Genomic DNA, 25,044 nt, shown 5'->3' with positions numbered 1-25,044 from the left:
GTTGGCCAGCTCAAACTCCTGACCTCAGGTGATCTGCCTGCCTCAGCCTCCCAAAGTGCTAGGATTACAGGCGTGAGCCACTGTGCCCAGCCCCATCTTAGATACTTTACAAATGATTTCTATGGCTGTAAGAAAGCAGGTAATCCCTGGTATCTGGCAATAATTAGAAGATGTGAATAAAGATTTTACTATACAAATATGGTAAAGTATATGAACTTAAGTAGCTGAATAACAAAATTTTCTCTGGAGGTCATCCAAAAAGATGGTTTTTTACCTCATTTTAGCAGTGACTTAAAGTTATACAGGCATTACATAAGACTGAATCTTTTAATCTTTATACTGTTACCCACAATACATATAAATTAACCACAAGTCTGCTTTCTCCAGTAACGAATAGTGTATTAATAATTAAGGAACACACAAAAGCATCAAGGACCAAATGACTACTAAAGAATTTCCAACTTACTCAGAATACCTTTTTAAAAATCCATTTATTGTGGTGGGAAAAAGGAGAAAAAGAAAAAAAAAAAAAAAAAAAAGAGAAAAGGGTGGGTTTGTGCCAGATACTTACGCTGACTTTGGGCTGAGAAGGCAAAGTCCCACTTGCCTTCATTGTGCTCACTAGCTTGTTGAACGCAGTCATGTCTCCGTCTTTCTTGAGTTGTCGATTGTTGGTTACAGCACTCAAGGTCTCTTCTAGGTGTTCTGCCATGAAGGGAGTTGAATTCTTCACTTGCTGGTCCACCTTCAAGCCCTTCAGACCTGCTTCTACCTCCTCCACGGAAAGCACAACCCCTGAATGTGCTGAGAAGTTGAGAATGTCCAGGTTAAATCAAGCAAAGAGATATCTGGTAGGAATTCTCTTTGGCTAGTATGATAGATAAGATGAAAATAATTTATTTCAAAATTGAGATAAGACTGTCAGAAAAGACTGACACCAAAAATAGACAAACTAGTAACACTTAAAATCAAATTGTGTACTAAGAGATGGCATAAACTAAACCTAAAATGTTTAGATGCTAGATACTGGGGGATCACAAATATGAGGTGCTATGCTTTAAAACTTGACAAGATCCTGCTGTGCATCCTGCAGAAGGATATGAGTCTTCTAAGAGACTTGTTACCTGGGACAAGAATCCCAGATAGCCCAACATTGCCAAGATTCCTACCTGCACTGTGGTCAGTATATCACTAAGTTTTTATGTTGAGGATTTATAGCCTAAGCAAGAATATGGAAGACTAGGGAAGATTTGTGAGGAAATGGTAAGTTATGCTCTGGAGGAATAAAACATTCACTGGAGTTTGTTTTCAACATTCACTGGATTATTATAACCAGACCCTAGGTAAGAACTTAAAGGAAAAGTTCTCATAGGGCTCATGACCTACTGTGAGATTCTCAAAGAGGTGGTATTCTTTGATGAAATGAGTTTTTAAAAAAGAACATTAAACAAAAACCCAATATCTATTTGACTTTTTAGGAAACAGAGGTATGTTAGACCCAACTGCCTGAAGACTGAACATCTAGACTTTTTCAGATATCTAAAAAATTATAAACACTTACAGCTTTCTTTAAGTTTTTCTTTATTTGCAGAAAGGCTAGAAAGAAGAGGTTTCAAATCCACTTTGGCTTTCTGTAGCATTTCTAAAATATCCACTTTATTTTCAGTATGGTCTTCCAATGGTATAGGAGCAAAGTAATTCCCCGAGTTCTGTCCAGGAGAGAGGATGGCTTGCTCCAGACCTGATATTGCAAATAAACATACTCAAAATTAATCTGTTCCAGTAAAGAAACATGCCTTCAACTGTATTTTTCTTTCTTTCTTTTTTTTTTGAGATGGAGTTTCACTTTAATTCAGGCTGGAGTGCAGTGGTGCAATCTTGGCTCACTGCAACCTCCGTCTACCGGTTTCAAGAGATTCTCCTGCCTCAGCCTCCCGAGTAGGTGGGATTACAGATGCCTGCCACCACGCCCGGCTAATTTTTGTATTTTTAGTAGAGACAGGGTTTCACTGTGTTGGCCAGGCTGGTCTCGAACTCCTAACCTGCTGATCCGCCCGCCTTGGCCTCCCAAAGTGCGGGGATTACAGGCATGAGCCACTGCACCCGGCCCCTTCAACAATATTAAAAGGACACAAATTGAAGGCTTTTCAGTTGTCCAGAGACCCTTTGACCCTAATCGACTCCTGACTAATGAAGACGAATGAACCGTATCAGGGAAAAACCCAGGTTTACCTTCAAGGGCAGAATCTGAAGCCATTTTACCTGCAAGTCTCTCTAGCTCTTCATGTGGTGTTGACCCAAGACTGCTGGATCGGCTTCCTGATCTGCTCGGGTTAGAGAACCACCTACTGAACCGACTGGCAGAGACTGACCCTTCTCCCAAAACATCTTCTATCATCTGAAGAAAAAGACAATAAAAACTAATAGTTTCTAGATGAAAAAGGACAAGAAGGTTTAAATCTTATGAAAGGGTCACTTACTTTGAAATTTCCTTTGATGCTGGTGACCTGAAGATAAACATTCTCAGAGCCTAGGAATTTGAACACCTTTTTCTTCCTCCTTCCTGGGTAATTTCTGAGTATAACCAACTATCTACTTTCCTTTTTTATTACTATTTTTTTTAAGACAGAGTCTTGCTCTGTTGCCCAGGCTGAAGTGCAGGGGTGCAATCTTGGCTCACTACAACCTCTGCCTCCCAGGTTCAAGTGATTCTCATGCCTCAGGCTCTCGAGTAGCTGAGACTACAGGCATATGCCACCAGACACCTGGCTATTTTTAATTTTATTTTTAGTAGAGACGGGGTTTCACCATGTTGGCCAGGCTTGTCTCGAACTCCTGACCTCAAATGATCCACTGACCTTTGCCTCCCAAAGTGCTGGGATTACAGGCATGAGCCACCGTGCCCAGCCTACTTTCTAAGAATATAAAGCAAAGCCTCTATGCTACAAAAAGTTCTTCAGTTTTCTATTCTTTGCCTCAGGAGTAAATCCATGTACTACCAAATGTTCTCAGAGAACAGTGTCAATGCCACAGCATTTCACTGACAAGCTGATGAGTGACCTTCAACTAAACATCAAGAATGGGGAACTGATGAAAGAAAACCATTGCTTCAAACTTAGTGGTTTCAAGGTTGTAATGAACATTATGAAATTCAATCCTGTGAGTTTCAGAAGCCAAAGGCTAAAAAAAATAGAGCTCATAAAGACCATAATTCCAAGTCAAAGTTTAGAAAAAGTATGACTGTGGAAGATGACATTACAACTGATCTCTATTTGTTTGACATCAATTGAGAGTTTTCAGGTGTTTTCTGTTTCCAAATCCAACCTCCATAGTTTTCATTTAATAAGGACAATTAAATAACACACTATGAACAATAAATTGCTTTGGTAAAAATTACGAAATAGTGCCAATCTTTCTTAAAAACTAAATTTAAGCATTTAAAAAGTTTTTCAATTCACATCATACCATAAATTCAGTCAAATATCCAAAACTGATTTTTTGCAGTATTCATATCAATATTTAGAAAAGACAAGATAGAGCAAACATCTATCCAAAAATCAGACATATCCTTGAAAATAAATCATATACTTTCACTTCAATCCCACTGATAAACAGAAAACATGCTTTTTCAAAAACTGGTACATGGATGACAGAATTAGTGACTGTTTTACTTGAAATCTGGAACCCACAGTTTCCAAAGTTAAGCAGGGGAAGCTTAGATTTATGCTTTGTTCTTCTCTGGAAGAATGTTTTCATAATCCATACCCAAATTAAGCCACAAAATACTTCTTTTGAAGGGATTTTAATTCAAGACCCTAATTATTGTTTCCATAATTTCTATTTTCAGAGGAATTATCTAGACAATTTCAATCACATTCCACCTGTAGATGCTCATACCTTAAATAATGCTGACTTTTAAGTGCACTAATTTTGTATTAATTAAAATATAAGATAAGCATGATACATCACTGTGAAAAATTGGAGTGTATCCAAAATATAAGTATCTTAGTGATAAACAGGAATTCTAAAAATAACTTTAAAAAGCCAAGTGCGCTGGCTCACGCCTGTAATCCCAGCACTTTGGGAGGCCGAGGTGGGTGGATCACCTGAGGTCAGGAGTTCAAGACCAGCATGGCCAACCTGGTAAAACCCCGTCTCTACTAAAAATACAAAAATTAGCTGGGTGTGGTGGTGGGCAACTGTAATTCCAGCTACTCAGGAGGCTGGGGCAGGAGAATCACCTGAACCCGGGAGGCGGAGGTTGCAGTGAGCCAAGATGGCACCATTGTACTCCAGCCTAGGAGACAGAGTGAGAATTCATCTCAAAAACAAAAAACAAAAAAAAAAACCACAAAAAAGCTAAAAAACATAATTAAAAATGTTTCAGTGTTGAAAAGAGTTTGAAATTTACAAATAGCAAAAATAATGGCTTTGCATTTTAACTTTTATTTCCTCCATTATGATCATACTGCAAAAGAAAAAAAGAAAGATACAAAGAAATAACATGAGAAAGCAAAGGAGATTAATACAAAGTATCTGGACATTCCCTAAAGATATTAAAGTAAGTGTTGAAAGTCACGTCCATATTTTGTCTAATAACCAATTTTGCTTCTGTTAGAGAAGCAAAACTTTTATTATAGTTAAAGCATAACAAGCAGAAACAAGTCGCTTTTACACATATTTAGCGGAAATACTAATTTCAAGAAACTGAAGCATCTTAAACATGAAAAGGTTAAACCTAAAGTTTATCTAGTCAGTAATTTTTATCACGTAGCAAAATAGGACATTCTATAGCAGGGCCTCCCTCACAAGGTACCTTGCTAGAGGAAGTAAAGACCTGGACACATATCTCTGCCTTCTTGGTCAGGGTATCTCCTCTGCCACATCATTGTCAGCCATCAGCTGATTGAGAAGAGGAGCCTGGGAACTGCAATTTGTGTTTCAGCTGCCCTTATTAGAGTAGATTTTTAATACAATTTTTAAGGTAACCTGTATGGCTATTAGCCTGGTCCGTCAAGCTAGGTCATTTAGACAAATCACATCCTTGGATTCATAATGTCATTCTGCTAATCAAACAGATTCCATGAAACATTTTTGCTTTTTGACAGTTACTTGGTTGTACTGATCAATGCTTTCCATTTTTATAGTAATTTTTACATTCTGTATTTGTTTCACTAGTTTCTTTTTGTTTGGATTTCTAATGAATTCATTTAAGGTTATACATTTTCTTCTGCACATACTTTTCTGATCTTCCTGCTAATCACTCTAAAACATTCAGTATTTCCAATTTGATTTCATTCAATATAGTTAGGCATCTATCATGTGTCATGCACTGTAGTAAGAGTACCATATTAAAAAAAATTTTTTTAATTACTTATTTAAATTTGCAAGTATTCCAAATGTTCAGTTTGTATACATTTTCCTGGCTTTTAATTTGTCAATTTCTAAGTGAATATAGTCCACAAATACATGTGTAGGTGCGTGTATATTTCTGATCCTTGTGTTTCTTTGGCTTGTAAGTAAGCTCTATGAGGATGAGAACTTTATTTTGTTTACTACCATAGCCTTAGTTCCTAGAACAGTGTCCAGAGGTTAGAACTACTCAATAATTTATTTTGAGACAGGGTCTTTTTCTGTCGCCTAGGCTGGAGTACAGTGGTGTGATCATTGCTTGCTGTAGCGTCAAACTCTTGGGCTCAGCCTCCTGAATAGCTAGGACTGCAGAAGCACGCCGCCACTCCCAGCTTATTTTTATTTATTTATTTATTTATTTTATTTATTTTTTTTTTTTTTGAGACGGAGTCTCACGCTGTTGCCCAGGCTGGAGTGCAGTGGCGCGATCTCGGCTCACTGCAAGCTCCGCCTCCCGGGTTCCCGCCATTCTCCTGCCTCAGCCTCCTGAGTAGCTGGGACTACAGGCGCCCACCACCGCGCCCGGCTAATTTTTTGTATTTTTAGTAGAGATGGGGTTTCTTTTTTTTTTTTTTTTTTTGAGACGGAGTCTCGCTGTGTCGCCCAGGCTGGAGTGCAGTGGCCGGATCTCAGCTCACTGCAAGCTCTGCCTCCCGGGTTTTTACGCCATTCTCCGGCCTCAGCCTCCCGAGTAGCCGGGACTACAGGCGCCCGCCACCTCGCCCGGCTAGTTTTTTGTATTTTTTTTAGTAGAGACGGGGTTTCACCGTGTTAGCCAGGATGGTCTCGAACTCCTGACCTCGTGATCCGCCCGTCTCGGCCTCCCAAAGTGCTGGGATTACAGGCTTGAGCCACCGCGCCCGGCAGAGATGGGGTTTCACAGTGGTCTCGATCTCCTGACCTTGTGATCCGCCCGCCTCGGCCTCCCAAAGTGCTGGGATTACAGGCTTGAGCCACCGCGCCCGGCCTATTTATTTATTTTTGTAGCAGGGTCTCACAAGCTAGTCTTAAACTCCTGGCCTCAAGTGATCCTGCCTCAGCCTTTGATAAATATTTCTAAATAAAACGAACAAATGCGTTATTTGCGATTTCCTTTGTAGCCTAATAATTTGGTTAAGTTATATAAAAGATAGTGTATTCTCAGTTTTGTTATAAAGTTCTGTTTATATTTATTAACACCCAACATTTGTAGAGCTTACTAAGCATACAACACTTTTTTTGCTTTTTGTTTTTTTTTTGAGACGGAGTCTCACTCTGTTACCCAGGCTGGAGTGCAGTGGTGTGATCTTGGCTCACTGCAAGCTTCGCCTCCCAGGTTCACACCATTCTCCTGCTTCAGCCATTCTCCTGCTTTGGCCTCCCAAAGTGCTCGGATTATAGGCATGAACCACCGCGCTTGGCCTCCAATACTGTTTTAAGCACTTACATACTTGTCAATTGATATTCATATCCTTTACAGCCTTTCTTATTTTTCTCAATTGACTTGTAATTTTCTGAGTACTTTGTATTAGAGTTCAGTTGGTTATATAACACACAGCATCTGTTTTTACTGACCTCAGTTTTGCTTTTTAGTGGATTACAGAATATATAATTTAACAACACCTCCACAGAAAGCATGGAGACAGAGTTAATGGCTTTGTTCTGACTGCTTAGCATTAACCATGTTTTGGTTCAGGATAATGGCCAGAGGACAAACAGTGCTCAGTTGCTATTCCTACCTATATGCTTCAGAGGTAGTATATTTGGGGGAGTTAAGAGCAGAAACTCATTACTGGAACTGTATAAATTAGAAGTCAGTTTCCACCATTTACTGGCTGTGTGACTTTGAGCAAGTTATCTAAATTCTATGCCTATTTCCTCATCTGTAAATGGAAATAGTAATCTAATTTATAAGGGATTTGTGAAGATCAGATAACTTACTGTATATAAAGCCTGCAACAATCAGCACTATATGCATGTTACCTGTTATTAAAAGTTTAGGTTTAGGCCAGGAACAGTGGCTCATGCCTGTAATCTCAGCACTTTGGGAGGCCGAGGCAGGCAGATCACTGGAGGTCAAGAGTTCAAGACCAGTCTGGGCAACATGGTAAAACCCTGTCTCTACTAAAAATACAAAAGCTAGCTGGGTGTGGTGGTGTGTGTCTGTAATCCCAGCTACTCAGGAGGCTGAGGCACAAGAATCGCCTTAACCTAGGAGGCAGAGCTTGTAATGAGCCGAGATCACATCATTGCACTCCAGCCTGGGTGATGGAATGAGACTCTGTCTCAAAAAAAAAAAAAAAAAAATTCCATCTGTCTTCTAAGAGAATGAAAAAAGAAAAAGTCACTAAAAGAAAAAAAATACTATACCCTCAGAAATTAAGAATTTGAAAGGGCCACTCAGTTTTAGATCTACTAAATTAAACTTGCATCTGGATATGATCCAAAGGACTGGCTAGGAGACTTACAATTAAAATTGCTGCTGGAACTTTAGGAACAAAACCACACAAATAGTTGCCAACATTGCTTTGGAGCCACATTCCATACGCTTCAGAGCAGTGCTACAGACAAGTGTGGACCATGCTGATCTGTATTGAGATAATAATGAGAATAAATGCTTAGAAACTGGTCGGGCACGGTGGCTCACACCTGTAATCCCAGCACTCTGGTAGGCCAAGACGGGTAGATTACTTGAGCTCAGGAGTTCGAGACCAGCCTGGCCAACATGGTGAAACCTCATCTCTACTAAAAATACCAAAATTAGCTGGGTGTGTTGGTGGCGCCTGTAATCCCAGCTACTTGGGAGGCTGGGACAGGAGAATCACTTGAACTCAGAAAGCAGAGTGAGCTGAGATTGCACCACCGCACTGCGGTGTGGGCGACAGAGACCTTTTCTCCAAAAAAACCAAAAAAACAAAAAGCCGGGTGTGGTGCTCATGCCTGTAATCCTAGCACTTTGGGAGGCCAGGGCAGGCGGATTGCCTGAACTCAGGAGTTTGAGACCAGCCTGGGCAACACGGTGAAACCCCATCTCTACTGAAAAACAAAAAATTAGCTGGGCATGGTGGTGTGTGCCTGTAGTCCCAGTTCCTTGGGAGGCTGAGGCAGAAATGCTTGAATCTGTGAGGCAGAGGTTGCAGTGAGCCAAGATTGCACCACTGTACTCCAGCCTAGGTGACAGAGCAAGACTCCATCTCCAAAAAAAGAAAAGAAACTTTTATACCAATTTGGCATTGTCATGACATTTGTACTTTATACTAAAATATTGTTCTTCAATGGAATGGAAATAAAGCCTGGCACCTCATCATAGAAAAATTTAAGAAGACTGCCTAAGAACACATCTGTGGCCCTGTACCTATCAGTACTACACAGTGCCTGCTCACTTATTCTTGGTGGCAATCTTCTGGGTGTAGGGGAACAGGCAGTGACAACGGAGACAGACCAATGTTGCCTGCTCTGTTGTGCCCAGCTTTGTCCGCTCATACAATAATCAAATAAGGAGCAGTTATGATTAAGGAGTAGGTACTAATCCATAAATGCTGATGGGGCAGGAGCAAGGGTGGGTAGCAAAAGATTCAGGGAGAGCTTACTACTACTTTTAAAGTCCAGAAAGACTGAACCTCAAGAGTTTAACAGCAATACTGAAAGTATTACAAGTTCCTTTTCATTAAAGGTTTTTGGAACCATCACATCCAAAAAGTATCAACCAGGCAGCCTCCTCCAAGGAATGCAGATCAGTTTGACAACAATTGTCAGTTATAAAAAGCCACCTTCACAGTAAGTCTACAACGAACAAAAGGAGACAATGTAAACATCTCAAGAATTTGTATGCCGGACGTGGTGGCTCAAACCTGTAATGCCAGCACTTTGGGAGGCTGAAAAGCAGGTGGATCACAAGGTCAGGAGTTCAAGACCCGCCTGGCCAACATAGTGAACCCTTGTCTCTATTAGAAATACAAAAATTAGACAGGCGTGGTGGCACGCATCTGTGATCCCAGCTACTTGGGAGGCTGAGGCAGGAGAATCACTTGAACCCGGGAGACGGAGGTAGCAATGAGCCGAGATCGCACCATTGCACTTCAGCCTGGGTGAAAGAGATTCAGTCTCAAAAAAAAAACAAAAGGAATTTTTAGTCTAACACCACCAGCTTAAAAGAGAGTTAACTGGCACAAAAATCTCTTATGGCCGGGCGCAGTGGCTCAAGTCTGTAATCCCAGCACTTTGGGAGGCCGAGACGGGCGGATCACGAGGTCAGGAGATCGAGACCATCCTGGCTAACACGGTGAAACCTGGTCTCTACTAAAAATACAAAAAACTAGCCGGGCAAGGTGGCGGGCGCCTGTAGTCCCAGCTATTCGGGAGGCTGAGGCAGGAGAGTGGCGTAAACCCAGGAGGTGGAGCTTGCAGTGAGCTGAGATCCGGCCACTGCACTCCAGCCTGGGTGACAGAGCGAGACTCCATCTCAAAAAAAAAAAAAAAAAAAAAAAAAAAAAAAAAAAAAAATCTCTTATTATCCATTAGGCCTCTCAAAACAAAGCCAACAAAAATTTAAATATGTAAGAAGAAAAGCCAAAAACCCCAAAAGCATCTAGCAAAACAACACTTTCAAAAAGATGTCTTAAATACTCAGGTCAAATTTAACCACACGTTTTAAAGTGTGCTGCTACACTCACCGAAGCCAAGCATGGCACCTTATCAAGGTTAAAGAACTCATTAAAGTCAAATTCTCCTGGGGACTGCTCAGGCAGGATGGCATCCCTTGGCACTTCCTGATCAGCTGCAGGCTCCTGTGCAAGGATGACCTCCACTTCATCTTCTTCGGCCACTCCTCCATTGCACTCTACTATACCTGAAAGCAAAACCAGGATAAAAACCATCTGATAAGTAAACTCCAGTGTCCCTCTGTGGTTTCACCCATCAATATACATGTAGAAGAGCCACAGATGACTTTAAAAGCAGACTTCTTGTGCAGGTACTGCAGTTGCAAGAATAAAACAGTCTCCCTTCTATGGGAGGCAGAAGAGGAAAAAAGCCTTAATAAAGCCAGAACACCAACAGGATGGGGGGAGGATTATGGTTCCCTTCCTCAGAACTTCGTATTTTCTATAGTGGAGGGTTTTTTGGTTTTTTTTTTGAGATGGGGTCTTGCTCTGTTGCACAGCCTGGAGAGTAGTGGCACGATCACAGCTCACTGTAGCCTCTACCTCCTAGGCTCAGGTGATCCCCCTGCCTTAGCCTCCAGAGTAGCTGGGACCACAGGTGCACACCACCATGTCTGGCTAATTTTTTAACTCTTTGTAGAGACTGAGTCTCGCTAAACTGCACAGCCTGGACTTGAACTCCTGACCTCAAGTGATCCTCCTGCCTTGGCCTCCCAAAGTGCTAGGATTATAGTAGTGAGCCACTGTGTCCAGCACTGTACCCAGTTCTTTTTCTAGTGATGGTTTTTTGTTTTTTTGTTTTTTTTTTTTTTTAAAGGATAGTCTTTGCAAGTCTCTATTGCTTAAAAATGGAACCAAATTAATTTAGCTCTGCTTTTGCCCATGCACCTGTAGCACCACCACAGTCAGGACTCAGCAACCTAAAGTATTTATGAGAAACCTGGCATAAGGGTAATTTTCACTTGCCTACAGTTGGTTGTTGTAGCTCATCCTTCAAGGCGAAATTCAAATGTGACCTTCTCCGGGAAGCCTGCCCCGCCTACCCAGTTTTGCCCTACCTAGTAAAATTAATTGCCACCTTCTCTATAATCCTTGTGTCATCTCTGAGTACTTATCACACTGTATAACAGTAACTCTCTGTGAGGCTGAACTCTCTGAGGGTAGGTAACCTGGTCTAACCAGCTTTGTCTTACTCTATAGTGCCAAGTATACGCTATAATGTTCAGTTGATTTTAGGATGGGGAGATAAAGTGAAACTGCCAGATGCTAACATTTAAGGCATCTGACATCTTAGTTTTTAATGTTTTTATTTGTTTTAATTTATTTTAAATACATAGCAAGGGCAACCTAGAGACATTCTGTAGTTATCTAATAGGATGAACCAAGACCCCTGGATTCTACTCCAGGCTCTGCCATGAAATCCATCCCTTCTCTCCGGGTCTCAATCTCTCTCTGCATCTGTAAAATAAGGAGGTGCCACTCAATCTATCTCACTCCTGGCTCCTGCACTTGATACAAGAATGGTTGAAATTCAGATTTCACCTCACTTAAGAAAAACAATTTTTTCTTACCAGAAGCCTGATCTTTATCGTTAAAGAGGTGCTTTATTGGGTGCTGCTTTAATTAAGAATGAGACAAAGACATATCTCAAAGCCAACTTAATAGCAAAGTCTTGCAAATTAACTATCAATTTCTTACATTATCCTAGGGAAGAATGTGTGATAGCACAAAAATAATGGTAATATGCACTACATTTTCAAGACTACAAAAGAAGATGAGTATTGTGATTCTCCATTTCTTTCTCCTTCTAAATAAATGCCATCAGCTTATTTCTGCTTATATTTGTCTTCATCAAAATGTTAGGTGGCACTGACTTTTCCCTTATTTATTAAAATAGCTTTCCCAGGCCAGGCGCAGTGGCTCACGCCTGTAATCCCAGCACTTTGGGAGGCTGAGACAGGCGGATCATGAGGTCAGGAGATCAAGACCATCCTGGCTAACACGGTGAAACCCCATCTCTACTAAAAATACAAAAAATTAGCTGGGCATGGTGGCACACACCTGTAATCCCAGCCACTCAGGAGGCTGAGGCAGGAGAATCACTTGAACCCGGGAGGTGGAGGTTGCAGTGAGCAGAGATCAGGCTACTGCACTCCAGCCTGGGCAACAGAGTGAGACTCCATCTCAAAAAAAAAAAAAAAAGCAGCCGGGTGCGGTGGCTCAAGCCTGTAATCCCAGCACTTTGGGAGGCTGAGACGGGCGGATCACAAGGTCAGGAGATCGAGACCATCCTGGCTAACACGGTGAAACCCTGTCTCTACTAAAAAATACAAAAAGCTAGCCGGGCGAGGTGGCGGGCGCCTGTAGTCCCAGCTACTCGGGAGGCTGAAGCAGGAGAATGGCGTGAACCCGGGAGGCGGAGCTTGCAGTGAGCTGAGATCCGGCCACTGCACTCCAGCCCGGGTGACAGAGCGAGACTCCGTCTCAAAAAAAAAAAAAAAATAGAGGACAGGCGCAGTGGCTCATGCTTGTAATCCAGCACTTTGGGAGGCCAAGGCAGGCAGATCACAAGGTCAGGAGATCGAGACCATCCTGGCTAACATGGTGAAACCCCATCTCTACTAAAAATACAAAAAAAGCCGGGCGTGGTGGCGGGCGCCTGTAGTCCCACCTACTTGGGAGGCTAAGGCAGGAGAATGGTGTGAACCCGGGAGGTGGAGCTTGCAGTGAGCAGACATCGTGCCACTGCACTCCAGCCTGGGTGACAGAGCAAACTCAGTCTCAAAAAAAAAAAGCTTTCCGGCCGGGCGCGGTGGCTCAAGCCTGTAATCTCAGCACTTTGGGATGCCGAGACGGGCGGATCATGAGGTCAGGAGATCGAGACCATCCTGGCTAACACGGTGAAACCCCATCTCTACTAAAAAAATACAAAAAAAAACTAGCCGGGCGAGGTGGCGGGCGCCTGTAGTCCCAGCTACTCGGGAGGCTGAGGCAGGAGAATGGCGTAAACCCGGGAGGCGGAGCTTGCAGTGAGCTGAGATCCGGCCACTGCACCCCAGCCTGGGCACCAGAGCGAGACTCCCTCTCAAAAAAACAAAACAAAACAAAACAAAACAAAACAAAAAAAAAAGCTTTCCCCTTTGGTTGCCTAGTATCTGCCAAAAGGCTTTCAACTAACCCTGAAAGCTTGAAGCAGCTAGAATTTACTGAGTGCCTTCTTGAAGGCTGAGTTCTGATAGGTACATGAGTTCTTCAATGCTAAAAGTAACCCTTAAGTTATGATAGGCATTGTTCTTCACTTTACAAAGAAACAGGCCCAGCTGTCAAAATTTTGTCTAAAATTATCCTTTTCTAAGCAGCAGCCCCAGTACTTTAACCCGGGTTAGTCCCCACCTGGCTCTTCACTGCCTCCTTCCCAAGACCACCAGTCTGGGACTGGCCACCTCAGAGCCAGGTCACTGCCCTAAAAAATGACTGTCTGCAGAACAATGGGCTCCCACTCTGCAGCAGATACTTCACACACATTAGCTCTGGCTCCTTCAATTTACCAAGGGAGATATCTGACCCCATCTTATAGCTGAGGAAACTAAGTTTTTTTTTTTTTTTTGGAGGCAGTCTCAACTCTGTCTCCCAGGCTGGAGTGCAGTGGCGCAATCTCGCTGCAACCTCTGTCTCCTGGATTCAAGCAATTCTCCTGCCTCAGCCTCTCCAGTAGCTGGGAGTACAGGCAGGTGCCACCACACCCAGCTAATTTTTGTACTTTCAGTAGAGACAGGGTTTCACCATGTTGGCCAGACTGGTCTCAAACTCCTGACCTCAAACGATCCACCCGCCTTGGCCTCGCAAAGTGCTGGGATTATAGGCATGAGCCACTGTGCTTGGCCTGAAACTAAGTTTGAGAGAAGGCAAATCACAGACAACTGACCTGGGAAGGCCTAATACCATGATGAAGAAGGTAAGCTCTGATGGCCCGAAGCATCTTGCTCTACTCTTAACTTCACTACTTATTTCCATGGTGACTACCTTAAGTGTCTTTAAGTTACTTAAGCCCTCTGAGCCTCCATTTGCTCATCTATGAAATGGGCATAAAAAAGTACCTACAAAAAAAAGAAAAAAAAAAAAAGGTACCTACACTGGTCGGGCGCAGTGGCTCACGCCTGTTATCCCAGCACTTTGGGAGGCTGAGGCGGGTGGATCACAAGGTCAGGAGATCAAGACCTCGGTGAAACCTCGTCTCTACTAAAAATACAAAAAATTAGCCAGGTGCGGTGGTGGGCACCTGTAGTCCCAGCTACTCAGGAGGCTGAGGCAGGAGAATGGCGTGAACCCGTGAGGCGGAGGTTGCAGTGAGCCGAGATGGCACCACTGCACTCCAGCCTGGGGGAGAGAGCAAGACTCCGTCTCAAACAAAACAACAACAAAGTGTACCTACACTATACAAGGTCATTAAGACACAAAGAATTACGTGGACAAAACACACTCAGCACTGTGTTTAGGACATAACTGCCCAATAAATGAGACCTCTCATTATTTCTGGGGAACTCTTTCATGTACACAGTGCTCTTACAGGATAACTTGAGACTTTTCTGTTTAGTGTGGCAGGCAGAACAAGTTAGGGAAATAGTACAATCTACACTTAGTAAATTCTCACTTTAGAAGCAGTTTCAGGGGCCGGGCATGGTGGCTCATGCCTATAATCCCAGCACTTTGGGATGCTGAGGTGGGTGGATCACCTGAGGTCAGGAGTTCGAGACCAGCCTGGCCAACACGGTGAAACTCCGTGTCTACTAAAAAGTGAAAAAATTACCGGGGCGTCATGGTGGGCACCCGTAATCCCAGCTACTCGGGAGGCTGAGGCAGGGGAGAATTGCTTGAATCAAGGAGAAAGTTTCAAGATCAGGATGCATCATGAAAAACTTGCCATTTCCTATACATCTGGTGCCCATTCCTAAGTGTACAATTAGCCAGTGATAATCACATCTCTATTTCATTTATTTTTGAGATAGTCTTGCTCTGTCACCCAGGCTGGGGTGCAGTGGCATGATAGCTCACTGCAACCTCCACCTCCCAGTTTCAAGCAATTCTTGTGCCTCAGTCTCCTGAGTAGCTGGACTACAGGCGCCCGCAACCACACCCCGCTAATTTTTGTATTTTTAGTGGAGACGGGGTTTCGCCATGTTGGCCAGGCTAGTCTCAAACTCCTGACCTCAGGTGATCCGCCCGCCTCGGCCTCCCAAAGTGTCGGGATTACAGGTGTGAGCCACCACGCCTGGCCTACATCTCATTTTAAAACAGTGAACTTCCCTCCCAAAGTTTGAACTGACCTTCCTTCACAGAGGCTGTCCGTCGCCTTGTTCTTTTTCTCCCTTTGTGATCTTCTTCTAGTATCTTATCATCGAAGCCAGTCAGTTCGATGGTTTCAGACTGACTTGTGGGTCCAGCAGAGAACCACTCTGGTTCTTCTTCTGTGTAAGAATCATTTCTTCTACGCTCACCAAAGACACGCTTACTATCTCCAAACTCTCTCTGGAAAAGCACATAAAGCAAGATTAAAAAATTTCTAGTCAAGGCATTTCTACTTAAGAGTCAAGTTCTTCATTGTAAAGTTCAATAGTGAAAGGAAGATATGATGCTGTATACCTGAGGCCCATCACCATCCCCAGCTCTTCTTCCCTGACTGGTTTAAGAGCAGGCTGTGTTCATGCCTGTTCTCAAAGTAACCTGGTATAAATGAAGTGAATGCCAAGTCCCCAAGCACATGAACTACCGAAGAATCTAGAAGACAAACCCAGGTGGGGTGTGGTGGCTCACGCCTATAAATCCCAGCACTTTGGGAGGCCGAGGCAGGCAGATCACCTAAGTTTGGGAGTTTGAGACCAGCCTGACCAATATGGAGAAACTCCGTCTCTACTAAAACTATAAAAAATTAGCCGGGTGTGGTGGTGCATGCCAGTAATCCCAGCTACTCGGGGGGCTGAGGCAGCGGCGAACCGAGATCACACCATTGCACTCCAGCCTGGGTAACAAGAGCGAAACTCTGTCTCAATTGGAAAAGAAAAAAAAAAAAAAAGAAGAGACAAACCCTGAAACGCTTGTCCTTGAAGTCCCTCTCTCGGTCTCTTTCTCTCAAGTCTCGCAGGTCCTTATCGCTAAGACGGTGATCCTTCTCAAAGGTCCTGGCAGAGATTATCCTCCCACTGCCAATCCTACGTCCACCAAGCAGACGAAGCCCATCATTATCTTTCTCTAATGGACTTCCTGAGCGCCGGGAGCTAACAGCAGCTGTCACGTGGCAGCCCCCTCCAAAGCTCCGTCTCTGAGGGCTGAGAACAACATCTAAGTCATCTTCTTTCACACGCTCTCGTGGATCTGGAAGGATGTGGGAAAGAGAAAGTTAAACAAACCAAAAAGGGTGTTCTCTTCTTTTTTAGATAGTATGTCCACGACTAATGGGAGGAAAGGGATGGTTGGAAGACATCACCACTAAAATTGGGCTATCAACAAATTCAGGGTAACATGTGCATTATGTATTTAAATAAGGCTGAGACATTGGCCTTTCTCTTTGCGGCAATAGAAGTACTTCACAATAAATGATTTTCCATGATTAGTCTCTGCAGTGCCTTTATTTCGACCAAATCCTTACCTAAGAATTATTAGCAAATGTTTTATCAACTAATAAACTACAGTAGGTGTCAGTATTTGAAAAAATAACTGATTAAAAAGTGCCTCTTCAACAAAATGGTGTTGAACGGTTAGATATCTACAGACAAAGAAATGAACTTAAATCTATATTTGGGGCTGGGCATGGTGGCTCATGCCTATAATCCAGCACTTTGGGAGGTCAAGGCAGGGGATCACGAGGTCAGGAGTTCAAGACCAGCCTGGCCAAGATGGTGAAACCCCATCTCTACTAAAACTACAAAAATTAGCCGGGTATCATGGCAGGTGCCTATAATCCCGGCTACTTGGGAGGCTGAGGCAGGAGAATTGCTTGAACCCAGAGGCAGCGGTTACAGTGAGCAGAGGTCACCCTGCTGTACTCTAGCCTGGGCGACAGAGTGAGACTCTGTCCCCCACCAAAAAAAAAAAAAAAAAAAAAAATCTATATTTGGTACCAGATATATACAAAAACTAATTCAAAATGGATCACAGATCTAAATGTAAAACCTAAAACTAAAAATTCCTAGAACAAAATATAGGAGGAAATCCTTGTGGCACTGGGTTAGGCAAAGTTTTCTTAGGCATGACACCAAAAGCATGATCCATTTAAAAAACACTGATAGACTGGGCTTGATCAAAATTTAAAAATTTCTACTCTTTGAAAGACACTGTTTAGAGAATGCAAAGACAAGCCACAGATTGGGACAAAATATTTCAAAGCATTTTTCTGATAAGGGACTTAAATTCAGAACACATAAAACCTCTTAATTAAAAAAAACCAACCCAGTGGCTCATGCCTATAATCCCAGCACTTTGGGAGGCTGAGGTGGGTGGATCACCTGAGGTTAGGAGTTCGAGACTAGCCTGAACAACATGGTGAAACCCCATCTCTACTAAAAATACAAAATTAGCCAGGCGTGGTGGCAGGCACCTGTAATCCCAGCTACTTGGGAGGCTGAGGCAGGAGAATCACTTAAACCCAGGAGGTGAAGGTTGTAGTGAGCCGAGATTGCGCCACTGCACTGTAGCCTGGGTACCAAGAGCCAGACTACATCTCAAAAAAAAGAAAAAAAAACGCAACCCAATTAAAAAATAGACAAATGGTTTGAACAGACCCTTCACCAAAGAGGTTATGTGGAAGGCAAATAAGCATATGAAAAGATATTCAACATAATTAGTCATTAGGGAAATGCAAATTAAACCATGTGATACCACTACACACCTATTAGAATGGCTAAAATTGAAAAGACTGACCATTCCAAGTGCTGACGAGGATGTGGAGCAAGTGGAACTCTCATACACCACTGGTGGAAACATAAAATGGTACCACTACTTTGGAAAACAGTTTGGCAATTTCCCAGAAGGTTAAACATACATCTACTATACAACCCAACCATTTTAATCCTAGTTTTTTACCCAAGAGAAAAGCAAGCATATGTCCAGAGACTTGTACATGAATGTTCATTGCAGCTTTGGTTATAACAGTCAAAAACTGGAAACAACCCAAATGTGCATCAACAGATAAACAGACCAACTGCTAAATCCATACAATGGAATACTATTAAGCAATGAAAATAAACTAGACACTCAACAACATGGATGAATCTTAATTATTCTTAGTGAAAAAAGCTACACAAGGAGTACATACTATAGTAACTACATTTATATAAAATTCTAGGAAATGGAAACTAATCTATAGGAACAAAGAAGACATAGAAAGCAGATCAGGCTGGGCACTATGGCTCATGCCTGTAATCCCAACACTTTGGGAGGTCAAGACAAGTGGATCACCTGAGGTTGGGAGTTCGACACCAGCCTGGCCAACAAGGTAAACCTTATCTCTACTAAAAATACAAAAATTGGGGCCAGGCACAGTGACTCCTGCCTGTGATCCCAGCACTTTGGGAGGCCAAGGTGGGTGGATCACTTGAGGTCAGGAGTTCAAGACCAGGCTGGCCAACATGGTGAAATCCTGTCTCTACTAAAAATACAAAAATTAGTCGGGCGTGGTGGCGCACGCCTATAATCCCAGCTACTTGGGAGGCTGAGGCTCGAGAATCACTTGAACCCGGGAGGCAGAGGTTGTAGTGAGCCGAGATTGCTCCACTGCACTCCAGCCTGGGTGACAGAGCAAGACTCCATCCTGGCGGGGGCGGGTGGAGTTAGCTGGGCGTGGTGAAACGTGCATGTGTAATCTCATCTACTCAGGAGGCTGAGGCAAGACAGTCGCTTTATTTATTTTTTATTTATTTATTTATTTTTTGAGACGGAGTCTCACTCTGTCGCCCAGCCTGGAGTGCAGTGGCCGGATCTCGGCTCACTGCAAGCTCCGCCTCCCGGGTTTACGCCATTCTCCTGCCTCAGCCTCCCGAGTAGCTGGGACTACAGACGCTCGCCACCTCGCCCGGCTATTTTTTTTGTATTTTTTTTTTTTTTACTAGAGACGGGGTTTCACCGGGTTAGCCACGATGGTCTCGATCTCCTGACCTCGTGATCCGCCCGTCTCGGCCTCCCAAAGTGCTGGGATTACAGGCTTGAGCCACCGCGCCCGGCCAAGACAGTCGCTTTAACCTGGGAGGCAGAGGTTGCAGTAAGCAGAGATCATGCCACTGTACTCCAGCCTGGGCGACAGAGGGAGACTCTCTCTCTCTCAAAAAAAAAAAAAAAAAAAAAAAAAAAAAGTTTACAGCGCTTGCTTGGGAAGGGGGAAGTGTTGGGGGCAGGTGTGCGGCTAAATGGAGGACACATAGGAATACTAGGGAACGTCTGGGGGTGATAAAAATGCTTATGTTGATTTTGGTAATGGTTTCACAGATGGATACACATGTCAAGACATCAAATGGTATACTTTTTGTGCAGGCTATCTGTAAATTCTATCTCAATAAATTTATTGATGTAGGAAGAACAAACAAGTCACCACACAAAAAATGTCTTCCTAGAAAAACCAGGAAACTGAAGATTAGTCCAAGTGAGAAAAATCTGCTTTAATTCTGTTATCACGAACAGCTCCTACAATGTTCGGTTGCATGCTTTACAGAATTTCTGTGCACAGTCTCAGTTTTTTCCAAACACAGGATACAATATGGACAGTTTTCTATGAGTCAGTACATCATGAACATTATTTGCCAATAAACACATCTGCAACATGGTTTTACAGGACAATGCAATGTAATATTCCTATATATGGATATACCGAAGTTTACATGACCCATTTCTACTGTTGGATATTTAGGTTCCTTCTCAGTTTTCATCACTGTAATAAAGTCTCTGCATATCTTTAATGATTCTGCTAGAATAAATTATTTGAGAGACATTACTGTGCTGAGTGGACTGACAGACTGTGTAGAAGGGTCTTACAGCTTAAACTAGAGCTGGGCTATCTTTTTCATTTAGTTCCAAGTTTTTATGATAGGTCGTCCTCTCATCTCAAAAAGATTTCTTGCAACAAGTTCCTTGACTGCTTTTATATTACCTGGTCTTCATTTCACCCTTAAACAACGTTTCTAGTTTGAAGGGGTAAACTTTAAACTAGAAAAGTTGGAAGATCAGACTTAACTTCAGTCTCAAACCATATCAAAGCCTTGTATTCAGATCACAGTCCATTATGAATTAAGAATTGCCAGAACTAGGCTCAGCGCGGTGGCTCATGCCTGTAATGCCAACACTTTGGGAGGCCGAGGCAGGGGGATCACGAGGTTAGGAGTTCAAGACCAGCCTGGCCATGATGGTGAACACATCTACTAAAAATACAAAAATTAGCCGGGCATGGTGGCAGGCGCCTGTAATCCCAGCTACTTGGGTGGCTGAGGCAGAGAATTGCTTGAACCCAGGAGGCAGAGGTTGCAGCCTGGGTGACAGAGCAAGACTCCATCTCAAAAAAAAAAAAAAAAGAATTGCCAGAACTAATTCATACCCGAGGACTGGTCTCACGTATGAGAGAAAGCATAATGAGATTTCCAGCACAGCTTTATGCTACCTACCACATCTATCTCAGTTATCCATGCCAATGAAAGATAATTAGCACTTTTAATTCGGAAGCACACAGCCTAACAGTCTTCTATAAGAAGATAGCTATATAATAGCTGTGACAAAGTAGACTATGACTTTACCCTGCTGATTAGGAAAAATCCAACTGATAAATCAGTTTCCTGATAATGACATTTCCCCTCAAAGCATAAAATTATCAGAGCTAAGAATGAAACCAGCAGCCAAAAGCATGTCCCCAAAATCACTAACCCCACTTCTGAGTGACTGTATGCTCACCTACTATCCTGCGCACCAGGGAAGGCCGGTCGGTATCCAACTCTTTCTTCAGACTTTCCACTGGCGAGCTTCGCCCTGAAGCTGGGTAGAGAGAGGCATGCCACTTCTCAGGGTCCCAGACACCATCACTACAGGTCAGAAAATACAAATGTTAGCACTTGCGCCCATGAACCATATAGGCCGTCTGATTTCTAAACCTCCTCAGCTATTAAGTTATGGAAACCCATTTCTCTGAGACAGGGTCTTGCTCTGTCACCCAGGATAGAGTGCAGTGGCATGACACTGCACCCTCTGCCTCCCAGGTTCAAGTGATTCTTCTGCCTCAGCCTCACCAGTAGCTGGGATTACAAGTGCCCACTACCACGTCTTGCTAATTTTTGTATTTTTAGTAGAGACAGGGTTTCACCAGTTGGCCAGGCCAGGTCTCTAACTCCTAACCTCAAGTAATCTGCCTGCCTTGGCTTCCCAAAGTGCTGGAATTACAGATGTGAGCCACTACGCCCAGCCGGAAACCCATTTCCAATATAAAGCTTCATGACTGCCTGCAGAATTGTTACCTCTTTTAATACGAAAACCAAAACATCTATTAATTCAGTAATACTTTGTTGTTGATCACACAACACCAGTAGTCTCTTGAAAACTAATGGTCTGTACACAATTGAAACATTCAGACCGTATACCTTGGAGTGCACATGGATTACAATAACTATGCCTGTACTATACAAAAAAGATGTTCCATAAATATTAACTGTTGTTTACTGAAGATTAACACAAAGGAGAAAAAAAAAATCCCTTAACTCTCTCACCAGAAGTAGTACCTGGATCATTTGATGTATATTTTTCCAGAATTTCTATGCACAGTCTTAGTTTTTCCATAAGCAGGGCAGACAGCTCTTACGACCTAAAATGTGTAGTTTAGGTTTTATTTTGTTATTCTCTGTGTAACGAGGTGGTGGTGTGTAGTACAGTGCACAGAGCAGAAACTTTGGAGCCCAAAAATCTGGACCCTAATTCTAGTTTGCCACCACTACTGGGAACATCCTAGACAAGTTACTGAGCTGCATCTTCTGCAGAAAGAACTTCCCAACCACCAGATTAGACCAGGTCATGCTATACACTAGCAATGTACTCCACACTTGTCCTTTGCAGCCTGTGATGTTTGCAATGATAAATTTTTACAAGTATTTGATTGTGTCCTTCCATAGACCAATGCTCCATGAAGCCATGGAATATTTTATAGAACCTGGCACAGTATTTATCACATAGCAGGTACCAATGAACATTTCTTGAAGAAGTGAGTTAACTTTTCAGTCTCAAACTCCTCACAATAAAATATATACTACCTACCTTCTAGGGTAGTGGTGAGGATTATCTAGCATTTAAGAGCCCAACAAATTTTAGTTCTGAGAGAGGTGAAACAGAATGAAGCAGCTCTCTCCTCTTTCTTATTTTTATCACCAGGCACAGTCTCTGCTTCAGAAATAAAAGTTGTTTGTCTGCCCAGGATAACTTTGTTTTTATTTTTTTCAGACAGGGTCTCAGAGTTCTGTCACCCAGGCTGGAATGCAGTAAGTGGCATGATTATACCTCACGGCAGCCTGAAACTTCGGGGCTCAGGTGATCCTCCCACCTCAGACTCCTGAGTAGTTATGACTACAGGCACGTGCCACCATGCCCGGATAATTTTTTAAAATACATTTTGTAGGCCAGACGCGGTGGCTCATGCCTGCTAATCCCAACACTTTGGGAGGCCGAGGTGGGTGGATCACCTGAGGTCAGCAGATCGAGACCAGCCTGGCCAAAATGGTGAAATCCCGTCTCTACTAAAAATACAAAAATTAGCTAGGTGTGGTGGTGGGTAATCCCAACTACTTAGGTGTGCCTGTAATCCCAACTACTTAGGATAATCGCTTGAACCCTGAAGGCGGAGGCTGTGGTGAGCCGAGATTGTGCCATTGCACTCCAGCCTGGGCAACAAGAGCGAAACTCTATCTCAAAAAAAAAAAAAAGAAAGAAAGAAAAATCCTAACTAATTGGAATAGCCATTATTCAAGTATCACCTTCATCAGGGAATGTGGTTGAGGCATCAAGGTTTTTTTTTTTTTTTTCTTTGAGATGGTGTCTTGCTCTGTGGCCCAGGCTGGAGTGCAATGGCATGATCTTGGCTCACTGCAAGCTCTGCCTCCCGGGTTCGTGCCATTCTCCTGCCTCAGCCTCCCGAGTAGCTGGGACTACAGGCACATGCCACCACACCCAGCTCATTTTTGTATTTTTAGTAGAGACGGGGTTTCGTTATGTTGGCCAGGCTGGTCTCAAACCCCTGACCTTGTGATCCGCCTGCCTTGGCTGCCCAAAGTGCTGGGATTATAGGTGTGAGCCACTGCACCCGGCCCATCATTTCTTAAATATCAAGGTAGATGGTTTATATTAGCCTACATTTTTTTTAACATATAAAGCATCATATTAATGTTCAATTTCCTGGTTAAATAGGACTTTTTTTTTTTTTTTTGAGATAGGATCTCTGTTGCTCAGGCTGGAGTGTAGTGATGCAATCATAATTCACTGCAGCCTCAAGTTCCTGGGCTCAAGCAAACTTCCTGCTTTGGCCTCCTGAGTAGCTAGGACTATAGGCACTATAGTACTATAGGTGCTATAAATACAAAAACATTAGCTGGGCGTGGTGGCGGGTGCCTTTAATCCCAGCTACTTGGGAGGCTGAGGCAGAAGAATCGCTTGAACCTGGGAGGTGGAGGTTGCAGTGAGCCCAGGTCGCGCCAGTGCACTCCAGCCTGAGCAAAAAGAGTGAGACTCTGTCTCAAAAATAAAAAAAAAAAAAAAAAGAAAAAAAAAAGAAATGACTAAGGTGGCCATAAGTAGTACAATATAGGATTATTGTAGGAGATTTTCAGACCATTTTTAGCTATCGTCTTCCCAAACCAAAGCCACCTTCTTCTGAAGGAAACTAAGATGCAATAAAGCTAATGTGAATGGCTAAATAGTTTTTTGTGGGAATGCAAAAAAAAAAACTAAGAGCCCCCTTGAGCAGCATACCTAAGGCAGGTACCCTCAAAGTACAGTGCAAAAAACCACTGGTAAAGAGAGAAGACCCTGGTGAGGACTCCTGGTTGTTCTTTTTATTTTTTTAAGACGGAGTCTCGCACTGTCACCCAGGCTGGAGTGCAGTGGTGCGATCTCAGCTCACTGTAAGCTCTGCCTCCCAGGTTCATGCCATTCTCCTGCCTCAGCCTCCCAAGCAGCTGGGACTACAGGCGCCTGCCACCACGCCCGGCTAATTTTTTGTATTTTTAGTAGAAACAGGGTTTCACTGTGTTAGCCAGGATGGTCTTGATCTCCTGACCTTGTGCTTTGCCCGCCTCGGCCTCCCAAAGTGCTGGGATTACAGGCGTGAGCCACCGCGCCCGGTTGGGTTCAAGTCTTAAATTCTGCTGACTATGTGACTCTGACCAGATCATTTTTTAATTTAAGTTTCATGCCTACGTCATTGAAACCCATCTTATTACCTCTTGAAAATCCTCTTTCATAATTCTACCAGAAAACTTCAAAACAATACAATTCTTAATTTACCAAGTTTGGTATAACAAAAAGTTATTGACTAGAAGTAGTTAAGGACTAGAATGACACACATACCTGTCATATTTTTCAGAAAGGCACGAAGGCCGCTGTTTAGAATGGGGGAGTTCTTTTATATCCAAGAGTTCTTCCTAAAAAGAGAAATCAAATAGTCATTTTGAATTACATTTCTTAGGCCACACACTTTAAACTTCTTTCTGTTCTGAATAATTCTAAGTGTCCATCTTAAACACTTCACACAATTCTTATTTATATCTTGCCTTATTTCAGAAAGGACTGGAGTACATCAAGGTTCTTACAAGCTCAAGCAGAATAATCTAGTAACTTAAAAGTGATCAGTTTCTGGCTAAAACATTCTCTCATAATTCCTATTCAATAACATTGTTATAGTCCATAACACTGAATGCTCAGCAAGGCAAGGAAACTTTAGTCTTAGATAAAACCTCTGCCTAATCTTACCAATTTTCAATGCATTAGA

The 25,044-nt window shown here is 42.9% G+C and overlaps 1 protein-coding gene and 1 long non-coding RNA gene across 16 annotated transcripts in view; one reads left to right on the top strand and one right to left on the bottom strand.

Annotated features, from left to right (window-relative positions):
- Window positions 1-25,044, bottom strand: part of EIF4ENIF1 (eukaryotic translation initiation factor 4E nuclear import factor 1) — a 65,919-nt gene that overhangs the window by 15,158 nt on the left and 25,717 nt on the right. For all 15 annotated transcript variants that reach the window (XM_065522241.2, XM_065522242.2, XM_045363780.3 and 12 more), the window contains exons 3-10: window positions 24,624-24,697; window positions 20,976-21,103; window positions 16,135-16,421; window positions 15,377-15,578; window positions 10,065-10,240; window positions 2,263-2,398; window positions 1,562-1,741; window positions 572-804 (exon numbers count right to left, since the gene is read on the bottom strand). In XM_065522241.2, the coding sequence (XP_065378313.1) occupies window positions 572-804; window positions 1,562-1,741; window positions 2,263-2,398; window positions 10,065-10,240; window positions 15,377-15,578; window positions 16,135-16,421; window positions 20,976-21,103; window positions 24,624-24,697 (1,416 nt within the window). The remainder of the gene's footprint in view (window positions 1-571; window positions 805-1,561; window positions 1,742-2,262; window positions 2,399-10,064; window positions 10,241-15,376; window positions 15,579-16,134; window positions 16,422-20,975; window positions 21,104-24,623; window positions 24,698-25,044) is intronic.
- On the top strand, window positions 701-3,401 carry LOC135965443 (uncharacterized). The gene is made up of 2 exons (XR_010578379.2): window positions 701-851; window positions 1,835-3,401. It is a non-coding gene; the product is annotated as an uncharacterized lncRNA (long non-coding RNA).

The sequence above is a fragment of the Macaca fascicularis genome, chromosome 10, assembly GCF_037993035.2.
Source record: "Macaca fascicularis isolate 582-1 chromosome 10, T2T-MFA8v1.1".
Classification (NCBI taxonomy): domain Eukaryota; kingdom Metazoa; phylum Chordata; class Mammalia; order Primates; family Cercopithecidae; genus Macaca; species Macaca fascicularis.
The sequence above is the reverse complement of the archived record's forward strand: the minus strand, read 5'-3'. Positions and strand labels throughout refer to the sequence as shown.